The sequence below is a fragment of the Microcebus murinus genome, chromosome 1, assembly GCF_040939455.1.
Source record: "Microcebus murinus isolate Inina chromosome 1, M.murinus_Inina_mat1.0, whole genome shotgun sequence".
Lineage (NCBI taxonomy): Eukaryota > Metazoa > Chordata > Mammalia > Primates > Cheirogaleidae > Microcebus > Microcebus murinus.
This window is the reverse complement of record NC_134104.1, coordinates 79416430-79430586: the sequence shown is the minus strand read 5'-3', so window position 1 is coordinate 79430586 and position 14157 is coordinate 79416430. Positions and strand designations below refer to the sequence as shown.

Sequence of the window (14157 nt, the reverse complement as noted above, 5' to 3'; positions counted from 1 at the left end):
TTCTTGAGGTTAAAAAAGAAGACATATTTCTTAGATATACCGTGATGCTTAATAAGTATCTTACTTTGGGAGGCTGAGGCAGGAGGACTGCTTGAGGTCAGGAATTCAAGACCAGCCTGAACAAGAGCAAGACCCCATCTCTACAAGAAATAAAAAAAATTAGCGGGCGTGATGGTGCATGCCTGCAGTCCCAGCTACTCAGGAGGCTGAGGCAGGAGGATCACTTAAGCCCAAGAGTTTGAGGTTGCAGTGTGAGCTGTCATGATGCTGTAGCTCTCTAGCCAGGGTGACAGAATGAGACCCTGTTTCAAAAAAAAAGAAAAGAAAACTCTTATTGATTAGTTCACCTATCATCTATCATATAAAGATACTAATTTGTGCTACCTTTCTCATATTTGTGAAAGGAAAAGGTATGTGAAAGGTCTTTGAAATATAGAGTATATAGTTCATTATGTATCAGGTACTTTTCTAGGCACTTCAGGGGCTAAAAGATAGATCTGCCTTCAAAATTCTTACAGTCTAACAATCCTTACACATAAGATTTTTATTTCATAGCTTTATTACTTTATAATCAAATATTTCATTATCCATGAGTATAAATATTTAAGCTAAATCATATAATTCTCAGTGTGAACGATATTACCCCAAATGGGTGGTAAAGATTGGTTCTTGAGGGGTGAAAAAAATAATACTCTTTTATGCCTTATACATGAAAGTAAGCTATGCAGATATACATAAAGTAAGGTAAACAGATGCACAATTTATCTGCGATATTAAAATTTCATTGAGGGGGAGCTATTAGAAAAAAATATCAAAAAAGGCTCCATAGTGGTGGTGGCGTGATGATAAAAAAAATGCTCAGAAACTCTGAGCTAAATATATTACAAATATATTTATTTGTAATATTTGTATTTATTACAAATATATTTACAAATATATCAAGGGCTTTTTAAAGGGGAGAGATCTCTCTTTAATCAACTGGCTCAGAATTCAGACTTTTCATAATTAAGATTTTTCCATGTATTTTATATATAGGTATATGTTGTTGGAGGCTATGATGGGCAAAACAGACTTAGCAGCGTAGAATGTTACGATTCCTTTTCAAATCGATGGACTGAAGTTGCTCCCCTTAAAGAAGCAGTGAGTTCTCCTGCAGTGACTAGCTGCGTAGGCAAATTGTTTGTGATTGGTGGAGGACCTGATGATAATACTTGTTCTGATAAGGTAAGCCATATTCTCTTAAAGAAATTACCAATGGTATCTATAAGAAGGGAAATACAGAAGACTCTTAACAATTAGGTAGCTAGGTTGCTTAGTGTGAGGGGGTCTTTTAAAAATTGGTACGTTACACTTGTGGGGTGAAAGCACTGAATTCTGGATTGCTAAAGTGAGACCTTAATATATCTAAAAATTTGCTATAACAAATATGATCCAATCTTTTTGAAGTGAAACTAATCTCAGTGTCAAAGTTTTATAGTATGTAATTTTTTCTGAGCCTTTTATTGCTATCATCTATAGAATCTAAAAATTATTCACACAAAACACAGTTGGGAAGTGAATTAGCAAAGGGCAAGACACAGAAAATATATTGCTTCCAACTGGGTCATTTTCTGCACACTTTTTAAAGTATTTTTTAGGACAGAATAGGAAAGGAAACCTCTGTAGTGTTAATAGAGGATGGCTCAAAGTTGCCACAGTTCATCGTACTCCTGGGACAAGAGTGTATACCATCTGATATCCCAGTAATACCATGTTTATTCTGGAAAAAAAGTGTCTAATGCCTAATTGGTTTAGCAATGTTAACTGAATTTTATCATTCAATTTTTTCTAAATTAAATTTAAATATAATGTAGTCAAATGTTATTCATTTAGAATTCATTAATTCAGAATTTGTGATAATTCGGAATATACTGAATTGAGATTTACTTGTGTTCTTTTGAAGAAAGGACTCCCTAAAAGTGTAAAGAAATTATATTAAGATTAAGGTATGGTTATCCTATGTAACATAATTTTTTAAAAATTTAGATTGTTAATTTCAGTGGAAATAAGTAAAATAAGCCTGGTAACCATTCATCCTAGAAACAATCTGTTTGTTATTCTATTCTGCTTGACAGTAATTAATATATTTGCATTTCTTTTGAGAATTTTCAGAATTCAGACATTTCACTGTCAGGCTAACCTTCCTTAATTCTCTGGATTAATGGGATTTTATTTTTAATCATGTTTCTATATATTGGTAGACTATTAAATAAATATATATTTTTGTTTAGAAATTATAATTAAATATTTTTATATATTATTAGGTTCAATCTTATGATCCAGAAACCAATTCTTGGCTACTTCGTGCAGCTATTCCAATTGCCAAGAGGTGTATAACAGCCGTATCCCTAAACAACCTGATATATGTTGCTGGCGGACTGACGAAGGCAATATACTGTTACGATCCAGTTGAAGATTACTGGATGCATGTACAGAATACATTCAGCCGACAGGTAATAACATAAAACAGTCCAAAAGAAAAATAAATCTAAATCGAAGAGGGGACCAAGTACATGATCATTATTAAAACACTGGAATTTTAAATTTAAAATATTTCATGTGTGCATGAATTATTTTATAATTTTAAAAAACTCCACATATAAAGCATTATGTTGTACCTGTTTTGAACTCCCTCCAAGGAATTATTTTATTGAAATAACTTCCTTTTCACCATCCCATAGTAAAGTATCTGCTGTACTTGGGCTGTTGATTTTTTTTTTCCCATGACCTTTTTCATAATTCTACTCCAGTCCTTATCCCCTCTCTCTCTCATATTTCAGAAGGGAAGAAATGTTCCCAGACTGATTGCTTCTCTGGTTAGAGGCTAGGTAACTTGTTGTTTTTGTTAGGAAAGGAAATGGTTGTGCTCAGGTCTCTCATCCACACACTCCACTTGGAGCCCTACTCCCTGCATCCAATGCCACCCCAAAAAGGCCTTCCCTTAAACCTTTTGATTCATGGCTCTACTCTCCTTCCTCATACCACCAAAATGTTTGATGGTTCTGCTGCTGAAAATCTGGCTATGCTCATACCACTCTGGAGATTTTGTACTCTTCAAAGGTCACTACTAATAATCTCCTTACTCTCATTCATATTCTGTTATTTTTCTACACATTCCTTAAATATGGATATTCCTTGAGCCTCTTTCCTCTGCCTTCTTCCCAGTTTATTCCTAAATAATCTCATCTACTCAATACTGATGACTTCTAAGTCTTTATCTCCATGAAAACCTCTCTCCTAGGTCCCAACTCAAATTTCCAACTGCCTATTTGATATTTTTCATGGGTGTTATAAGATTTTAAACTTAAAATAGAACTCACCTTCATTTCCAAACCTACTTTTTCTATATTTCCAAATAACCTAGAAACTTAATTTATTAGATTTTCCTCACTTTCTCTTAATTTAAATCAATCCAGCATATCAATGCACTGTCCTCAAAAGTTTTTCTCTTAGTTTTCCCATTCTTATTGTTCCTACTTTTGTTCAAGTTCTCATCAGTTCTTACCTAAACAAAAACAGTGATATCTAATTAGATTTCCTTTCTCTAATGTCTTGCCTCTCTAACCTTTTTGCCACCAGTTATTTTCCAACAAATATAATTATGCCTCTTTCCTGATTGGAAACCTACTGAATAAAATCCAAAAGTTTGGCCGGGCGCAGTGGCTCACGCCTGTAATCCTAGCACTCTGGGAGGCCGAGGCGGGCGGATTGCTCAAGGTCAGGAGTTCGAAACCAGCCTGAGCAAGAGCAAGACCCCGTCTCTACTATAAATAGAAAGAAATTAATTGGCCAACTAATATATACAAAAAATTAGCCGGGCATGGTGGCGAATACCTGTAGTCCCAGCTACTTGGGAGGCTGAGGCAGGAGGATTGCTTGAGCCAGGAGTTTGAGGTTGCTGTGAGCTAGGCTGATGCCACGGCACTCACTCTAGCCTGGGCAACAAAGCGAGACTCTGTCTCAAAAAAAAAAAAAAAAAAAAATCCAAAAGTTTTACCAGATCATTCTAGACCTCCTATTTTCTGAACTTTGCTTGCTCATTCAGCTTTACTTTCTATAACTTTACCACAGTTACATTAAGTATCTGTTATTTGTATTCTCTAAACAGAATAAATGTTCTTGCCTTTATTTATGCTGTCTTCTTAACCTCTCATGCTTTTTTTACCTTCTCTACTTGTAATTCTACTCATTTTTCAAGAATCACTTGGTAGTTATAACAAACTGAGTTTCCCTTGGCCAGAATTGATCTTATTTCTTTCTGATCTATTAAAGCACTTACACTTCTATCGTGGCAGTCATATATTCCCTTATGGGTATAAATATTTATTTCCTACACTGGAATTCAGTCTTCTTGAAGATACTATTTGTTCTAACTCATCTCTTATGTATTTGTATTTATTGAATAAGTAAACAAATCAGGAAGCGAAGTAACAGAGGGGGACCTAATTTTAAGATAATCTTATATACAGGATACATAAGAGATACAGCATAGACTATAAGGATAGTGAATAGAGTTTGAGTATAACACCATTTTTCTAAAGTTGTTGACATTGAGGTATAGTCTCTAGTTAGTAATGTATTTGAAATAACATTGCCCCAACTGATGAAAGGGACATAATAGGCTCTTCAGCTTCATGGTACAGAATGAGTATAATTTTTTATTGATCTCACATAACATTTAAGTAAAAACAAAAACAAATCACATTTCTATAGCGCAGTGGCCTCTCTCGGAAAGCACAATCCCCAACTCTGTAGAGTTGAGAATGTGTCCTACCACATAAGAATCTTCATTATGGTCAAGTGTTGACAAAGAATTACTGTTCGTTTGGAACTTGGCTATACTGTACAAAACAATAACAGAACTTAGGAAGATAATTGCCAGCATCTAGCTTTATGCAGGGCATACAATGAATATGTTTTTAACTAGGTTACTGAGGTATAAAAAAGTAAAATAACGGGACACACATGGCACATTTTCTCCAATTAAATAATGAACAACATTGACTTTGGAAATTTTAAGGAAAAAACATTTAGATCAGAAGTATAAGGGGGGCATGGGCAATATAAGTAACCTTAACACTTGTACCCCCATAATACGCTAAAATAAAAAAAAAAAAGAAGTATACGCCAGGCGAGGTGGCTCACGCCTGTAATCCTAGCACTCTGGGAGACCGAGGCAGGCGAATTGCTCAAGGTCAGGAGTTCGAAACCAACCTGAGCAAGAGCGAGTCCCCATCTCTATTATAAGTAGAAAGAAATTAATTGGCCAACTAATATATATAGAAAAAATTAGCCGGGCATCGTGGCGCATGCCTGTAGTACCAGCTACTCGGGAGGCTGAGGCAATAGGATCACTTGAGCCCAGGAGTTTGAGGTTGCTGTGAGCTAGGCTGACGCCATGGCACTCACTCTAGCCTGGGCAACAAAGTGAGATTCTGTCTCAAAAAAAAAAAAAAAGAAGTATATTAAATCTAGCAAAGACAAATCATTGAAGTCAAAATCTACTACTGAGATTTTTGGGATTATCTTCTCTTCCCTGTTCATTCTTACTGCCAATACTACTAAGTATATCTATGTATACATTATTGATAGGTAATTTTTGAACCATTGTAAGGGATTCCCTACCCTTTTAATGCTAATCAGTGAAATAGGTTAAGTCAAACTACTTTCATTGTAGGCAGTTAAGTGAGTCCAAAGCTATTACTTGTTTAAAAAATCCTTAGACTATTAAATGATAAAAACAGCTAAAAAAAATGAGCTCCCTTTTTATAGTCCTAATGGACCCAGACTATCTATTTGCCCTTCACTATTTTCATGCCTCTTAACCTTGCCTAATTCCTAAAAGCCACACTTATTATTCTAAACATATCTTGCTTTTTAACCTCTGTCAGGAATATCCTTCAAAAAAAATGTGGGGTATTTTTTTAAGTCAATGATGAACTTTTTTTTTTTCAGTAGACCAGGTATTTAAAATATCATTAAAGATTAGAATAACTAAATGAAAAAGAAATTTGATTCCTTTTGTGTATTGTTGACATTTTAACATTTGAGTATACAAAAATAATAATTAAGGAGAGGTTGTTTTTTTTTTTTTTTACAATATTAGAATCATGTTTCATCTCAGTCTTTTAAAATAACATTAAAATTTTATGTATTGGTAAATTCTATTTCTGACTAGCGGCCCTTACAAACTGAGAGAAGAATAAGTTTTTCCACATAGAATAAATAAACACATAGCTTAAACAATCAGTAAGTATTTTACATAGTATGAAATGAATTATTATATCTGGTAGAAGTAATTTCCTGATACTAATATTTGTTTTTAAGGTTGCCTGCTTCATTTAATTGTAATCATTATTATCTGAAATTATGTAAATAAGCAGATCATATAATTATATATTGTTTTAGAGTCATCATCACAGTAACTATAAAGTTCAATAGTGGGAACTAACTTACATCTGTAAATTAAAGATTTTTTGTTTTCATTGTATTCAGAACTTTTAGAACTTATAGAAAGAGCTCACTGTACTTTAAGTGAAAAATATTATAATTTGGCCCACATTGGTGCAATTTGTGGTGGTGTGGTATTTTGGATAAAAGTGTCATTCATTAATGATAATGGGCCAGGTCATTCTGGGTATATATAAACTCTAATATAGGCATTTTTAAGTAATCACTAATTCTTTTCAGGCCTGAAGATAGTAGCCTTCTATTATATAAGTCCACCAAGATTTAATTTATTCTACTAATGCAAAATTTATGTACCATAAATCTGGTTGAGTAAAAATGCTTATTGAACTTGTTAATAAAACCTATTTCATTGCTGGTTATATGGAACCAGGATGATAAAATGCAATAACTTTATGAATTAAAGTTAAATGTAAATGGAAGAATATTTGATCTCCAGCAAAACCAGATCCATGAAATAGTGAGCCAATTTTAGTGTTAATTCTTTCTTTGAAAAATTTCTCTCATCTTGGCCGGGCATGGTGGCTCATGCCTGTAATCCTAGCACTCTGGGAGGCCAACGCAGGCGGATTGCTCAAGGTCAGGAGTTCGAAACCAGCCTGAGCAAGAGCGAGACCCCGTCTCTACTATAAATAGAAAGAAATTAATTGGCCAACTAATATATATAGAAAAAATTAGCTGGGCATGGTGGCACATGCCTGTAGTCCCAGCTACTTGGGAGGCTGAGGCAGTAGGATTGCTTCAGCCCAGGAGATTGAGGTTACTGTGAGCTAGGCTGATGCCATGGCACTCACTCTAGCCTGGGCAACAAAGCGAGATTCTGTCTCAAAAAAAAAAAAAAAATTCTCTCATCTTTACAAGAATTGTTTTACATAGTAACTATATTATTGACAAAGAAGAGTAAAATTTAGCTAAAAATTCCATTGTGTGGAAAGTTAACTATAAAATGTTATTTGCTTCATTTCTATGTCCCAGCCAATCCTCCTCCCCCAATAACACTGTTTTGTTAATTTAGTTATAAATATTTCTCTCATTCATTCATTCAACTTGTGGGTAATCCCATGTAATGAATAATGTTCCTACTCCTTGATCATGTAATAGCTACTTTCTATAATAAACTTCCTGTAATAGGAGAAGCAAGCCAACCTCCTCAAAGATATTTTTGTTGAATTTCCATTAAGTTAAAACCCTTCTATCAATCTACCATGTCCCCCCTACCCTTCTACATCTTGGATCCAATTACTAATATATAATCTATTTTAACACTCACTTCATCCATGTATTAATAAAGTTATCCAGGACAAGAGTTGGGCAAAAGGGAGCTTAGCTCATGTCTCCTTGCATTATTTTACTTGTCAGTTTGTTACCAAATCGCTTATCTTCAATGGTTAATTTTTTTTTTTTTTATGTGTTTGGTTAAACAGGAAAACTGTGGTATGTCTGTGTGTAATGGTAAAATATATATCCTGGGTGGAAGACGGGAAAATGGAGAAGCCACAGACACTATTCTCTGTTATGATCCTGCAACAAGTATCATCACAGGGGTAGCTGCAATGCCCAGGCCAGTGTCCTATCATGGTTGTGTGACTATTCATAGATACAATGAGAAATGCTTTAAGCTCTGAAGCTGGATACCTCACCCAAGAAGCCACACCGATCCAAGATGAGATGTTTTTAAAACTCCAGAGTGCGAACTTATCTCCTTTGTACCATATGCAAAAAATAGTAAAAATAACAATTTGGTGCCTTTCTCCCCCAAATATCAGTCTTTCAAACTGTAATAAAGCCTTTCCTATAATCAAAAAAAAAAATTCTTTTTGTTAAGGGTAATGGTGGTTGTTGCTTGGCCTTTGAGATGTACCTTTTTAAGTGTTTGTAAGAAGCCTATGTGGAGTAGAAAATAATGTCTGTCTACGTATCTTTTAGGAACTTATGAGTAGTCTCTTCTTTAATGTATGTTTATCTGCAAGACTGTATATTCCTTATTTTGTCCTATATGTAGAAAATTGCATGACTTGAGGCTTCATTTAGGTTGAATCAATGTTCAGAATGCATTCTAAGGGGAAAAAAATCAGTTTTAAAAAATTTTGTCACTCACGAAGTATATCTAAACTGATTAATTCTATGAAGGTTTTTCCTCTGTAATTGATAAAAATATAATGACAATGCACATATCATAAAATACTAATTGTGACTTCATTCTTAGAATTGCTGTCTGTTAAACATGTTTTGCATGAGGGAGGGGGGTAGGTACAAGATACAAAAAAATAAGTTCTCCTAAAAGGGGGATTTAAATTAAAGGTTAATTCCTCAGAAAAAATTAAATAACCATTGAAGGAAAAATGACCCACTGTGGCTCTCAAAGTATTTATGCATCATCTCTAAATCCTCTAAGGAAGCTCCTTTTCTTGAATCTGACAAATGAGTTGAAATCCATTTTGCAATATTGTGAAAAACAAGGACAGGTTTTCTCCCTAGCCCAGTAGGGTTTGGTCTCATTAGTATGGCACTTGGGTGAGGACCTTTTCTTTGGGTTATCCTATTTTCTTGTGAAGAGCTGAAGATCCTGAGAGTCTCTACTGTTAAGGTACCTTTAATAGGATAAAGCAGGGACCAGCTATCTCAGTGGGTCCATTTTTCTTTTAAAGTTAGCTGTCTGAAAAAAACTTAGCAGTAGTTCCCATCTTCTAAGATAAGTCTTTCATTTGGTACCCATGGTGTAAAATAGTGATCAACATTTTCAAGCTTCTATACAACAAACTGCTTTCATCTAGATTTCTCAACTCCAGTTTATAAAGCTTATCAGTTTTCAGAGACAAATGTAAAGTTTTTTTCTAAGGCAAATAGATAGATATGGCAGGAACTATAGCATAAGTGATTATCATGAGTCTGGGTGGACACCTAATAATTTACAACATTTTAGGGATGTTCCAGGTAGCTTGCTCTATTTTGACTTCCCAGTCACTATTGTCTCTCACATTATAATTGTATATTCCTTGTCATAGGAGAGATGATGCAAATATGTGATTATAGTGTCTCCAGATTTCTGTTAAAACCAAGGTTGTAATCAAAATCTAACATTAGTAAACTTTTTCTCAGCTTAGAATGATACAGAGATTTCAAATAGACATTGGAAACTTTAATCCTTTAATACTTAGCTAGAATCTAAATTCTGAGGAAAACTCTGAAAAACTTACAAATTTGGGGGCAATTTTTATTTTTTAAATCATAATTTTAAAATGATATATACCTTTTTATGATAAGTATCAGATCAATTCAGAAAACAATTTTCCATTATTTTAGTTGAAAGATAGTTGTAGGTGCAATTGGTATACTTTAATTTTAGAGTAAACATTGACTTCTGCATTATACTTTTATAGATAATAGAATCTATTTAGTTCAGAAGTTATTTATAGTAAATGAGACAATGTATGAAAAAGTGTTTTGTAAATGCTGAGGATTATACAAATGATAGTTGTTATTTTTCATGTGTATTTGTAAGATCTTGCCCATTCATAAATACAGATATTTCACATAAAAAAGACTTTCTCAAGATAACTTTGTATTCTAGTATTTTTGTCTATTATGATAGTATTAACTATTTACTTTTATTTTGTTATACATCTATTTTTAATATCCATGTGTTTATTATAGTAAATTTGAAATGAGATCCTAAAAAATTTGTTTAAACACAGACCTCATAGCAATATTGTTTAATTTCTTTCTCTACATAATTTAAAACTACATAATTAAGTAGTTGTAATTTATGTTGAAGGCCACCAAAAACTTAGCTTGAATTTTAGAAAATTTAAGTAATTTTTAAAGTTACCCAAATCTTTTTTTTTTTTTTTTTTGAGACAAGGTCTCCCTCTGTTGCCTGAACTAGAGTGCAGTGGCATCGTCATAGCTCACTGCAAACTCAAAATCTTGGGCTCAAGTGATCCACCTGCCTCAGCCTCCTTTGTAGCTGGGACTACAGATGCATACCACACCTGGCTAATTTTTCTGATTTTTGTAGAGATGAGGTCTTGCTGTGTTGCTCTCAGGCTGGTCTTGAACTCCCATCCTGAAGCCATCCTTCCACTTCAGCCTACCAAAGTGCCAGGATTATAGGCGTGAGTCATCATGCCTAGCTCATTATTTTAATTTTTCAAAATTATTTCTCTTCCTATACTAATTATTGATTAAATAATGGTGTTAGCCTTGATAAAAAAGAATTTTAGAGTATAATTAGTATATCAAAGGGGATATATTAACCAAATTGGTGTCAGACTATGTTCGCTCAGTTATCACATAGTTGACAGATTTTTCTTTTGATAGGTGATGCTCATATGAGCGTTTGGGTTAGAATGTATGTATATATGCATGTGTATATATGTAGACAGTATGGTTCTGTACACACGTATATACATACACCAAGAATTTTAGCAGGCTATGATGGTCATAGAAAAAGCACATAAAGTAAAAATTAGTTGACCATACTAAATTCAATTCCAGAAGACTCTTATTTGGGCATTTTGAGAGCTTTATTACATTTGAAAGTGCATAATGAGTATTAGTAATGATGACTTGTACACAGTCAGAATCTATACAACACATTTGGTTTTACAAGGTCAGAGGAAATGAGTTTGCTAAACCCAGCTGTTAGGATACCTCATCCGGACAGGGAATTCAAAGGTATGCTTTGTGGAATAACAGAAAAGTACAATCGGTTTTGTTTTCTATGGGTTTTTTGTTTCAAGAACTTTAATCATTTTTGGTGTTTTCCTCTATGTGAGTGAGCTACAAAGTGATCTAATTTTTATAGCAGAAGAACTTCCTCCTTTTCTTTAATCTTACTGCTGACTTTACTGCACAGGTATGAAATGGTAGCATATTGGATCTTCAGTAATTTTTTTTTTTTCCTAGATGACTGAAATACAGGTATTTACTCCATTTAAACCAGGTGTTCAGAAAAGATGATGTAATTACTCAGGGAGGGTAACTTGTCATTTTGCCTGTTTGGGATATTTAAAGTGCCATAACTAAATAACCTTCAATTCATGGTTCTAGAGTAAATTTAATTTGGTATAAAGGGGCTTCACACATGATGGTGGTTAAACATTCATCCTTTTGTATTTAGAAAGATGAAAATGTTTTGTGGACTGATACATTTTCTTTTAGTGAATATGAATTATTTATGTATCTCTACTGTCAAATACCCTTTTTGAAACTCAGGAAAGACAAAGGTTCGATTATACCACTTTTGTCAGTATGCAAACCAGGTATGTGTTTGTTTGTTTTTATTTTTTCTATTGTCTAGATATGGCAATAGATTTTTTTTAAAAAATTGCTGTGAGAACCTATACATGAAAAGAGAGGGGTTGAATTATTTGTGTGTGCCTTTTATGTCTTGAGATTTATATGGGGAAAAGACAACATCTACTTCAAACTATTTTCAAAGAGGAAAGAGCTATTTATGTGGTGCCAAGTGATAAGACAATGTCTCTTGAAGGCTTCCTATGGACTGCCTTTGTTTTAGTGAACTCAAGACACCAGTTAACCTCAACATAGTTTTGCCCTTATTAGAATTTTTTGTGCATTATATTAAAAGCCAGGTTTACATCACCTCACTCCATTATTCTTTTAGTTAAATAAATAAGTTCACCATATCAAGTAACCAGAAGGGGCAGTTTGGTTGACCTGTAAGGCAGTAGGTTTGACTAGCTAGCTATACTTAACTATCACATCTAATGCTAGGCACCAGAAACCACTTGAGCCAGGAGTGTGAATTGATAATTCCAGACATGTTTGCAACATACTTTAGACATTTTTAAATGTTTTATATGGATGTTTTACATTTGTGTGATGGCCTTAGATATTAAATTTACCTAGTGCTAAAAGGTGATCATCATAAATAATTTTTTTAGAACAGCAACAGTCATAACTTATTTTCTATATTGTTCCAAAGAAAAGAATTTGTTTTAATGTTTTTAAAATAACTGCACCTGAATTGTTTATGTGCCTTAAGTTCTCTAGTACTATTTCAACTCGTTTCCAATTTAAATATTAAAGTTTACCTTAGATAAGGTTCATGTTTGTTTCCTGTAGAGTAAATAAGCTTTCCCTTCTTAAATTTTTTAAAGAGCACCAACCGTGTGGTTGCTTGGCAGAATGAGAATATTAAAGGAGGTTGGTGAGTGTTTGGAGTTTTATTATATTTTTTTTTATTTTTTGATACCTAGGTGCTGTTTAAGATATTCAGATGAACATCTTACACTGATTAAACCCTTGTAAACATCATTTGCAATATCTACAGCTAATGTAAAAACGTATATCTACTTATTTTTGTTCCATTCTTATATACTATTTTTTTTCATCTATAGGCTTTTTCATTTGACTTTCTTGAAAAAGCACTTACTCTTCTCATCCCCATCAACCCTCCCCATAGTTTCTTCATTTAAAATTCTGTTGAGAGCTTCCAGAGATATCTAAGACAACACAACTTTACAGTTGAACAAAAGTATAATCTGCTTTTCAACTAGTACAGACCTGCGGCAGCCAAAAGTCATTTGCTTTCAGTTACAGGCTCCAGAGTCTTCACAGTGGAAAAAAAATGCCTTGTATTTCATTGTTCTCAATTCAGTTGTAGCACATGTAGTATATTTTGTTTAAATATACTTCTTGCATATTTTAATTTTTTTTAAAGTTGTATCTAATAAAATGTCTTTTAACCATTATTACTTGACTATATGGTTTATTAAATTTTGTTTACCAAAAAATTGTTGTTTTGTTTTATTTTAAATATATACAAGTGGCTGTACCAAAGGGGGATGGGGAAAATACTATATCTCTATTTTTTTTTTCTTTTTTAATTTATTTTGGCAATGTATCTCTATATATTTATGAAATAGATATAGATATAAATAAATACATGTGTGTATTTACTTGTATATCCATAAAATAACTGGAACAATAAGGCAGAAACTAAAAACATTAGTGTATATAAGGAAAGGAAATGGTGGGAGAAAGACCAGTAGAAAGGAAACTTTACTGCACACTTTGTATGTTATGTATATAATTATATGTAATTCTATTAGGTTATTAAGTATGAAATGTTTGATTTCCTTAAATACTAAAAGTTTTTTAAGAGTAATTTTTATGAAATCATGAATAAGTCAAAAATTGTGTTATTTTTTAATAATCAACAAAATGTTTCAGAAGGCTGTGGCTAATGAACGTACAGCAAGTCGATGGTTTGAGAAGTTATATTCTGGTAATTTTAATCTTAAAAATGAGCCACATGGGTGACCTGAGACCAAGGTGGAAAATGATGAGCTGAAAGCTGTAGTGGAAGCGAATCCATCTCAGCCTACGCGTGAATTAGCAGCAAGGTTTCACGTTACTATTCCAACAATATTGGACCATTTGAAACAAATAGGCAAGGTAAATAAGCTGGATAGATGGGCTCTGCATGAATTAAGCATCAGAAGAGAAACTGTCTCAATGATTGCTTTTGATTGCTGTCAAGACATAAAAGCAAACCATTTCTACATCATATTGTTACATGTGATGAAAAATGGATTCTTTTTGATAATTGCAAGCATTTGGCACAATGGTTGGATAAAGATGAAGTGCCAAAACACAGTTCAAAACCAAATATTCATCCAA

The 14157-nt window shown here is 33.3% G+C and overlaps 1 protein-coding gene across 3 annotated transcripts in view; it reads left to right on the top strand.

The window, feature by feature from the left end:
• Positions 1-13226, top strand: part of KLHL24 (kelch like family member 24) — a 41420-nt gene extending 28194 nt beyond the window's left edge. For all 3 annotated transcript variants that reach the window (XM_012736947.3, XM_076003606.1, XM_076003607.1), the window contains 3 exons: positions 1036-1224; positions 2304-2492; positions 7932-13226. In XM_012736947.3, coding sequence (XP_012592401.2) covers positions 1036-1224; positions 2304-2492; positions 7932-8132 — 579 coding nt within the window. In that variant the 3' untranslated portion in view covers positions 8133-13226. The remainder of the gene's footprint in view (positions 1-1035; positions 1225-2303; positions 2493-7931) is intronic.
• The last annotated feature ends 931 nt before the right edge of the window (positions 13227-14157 follow it).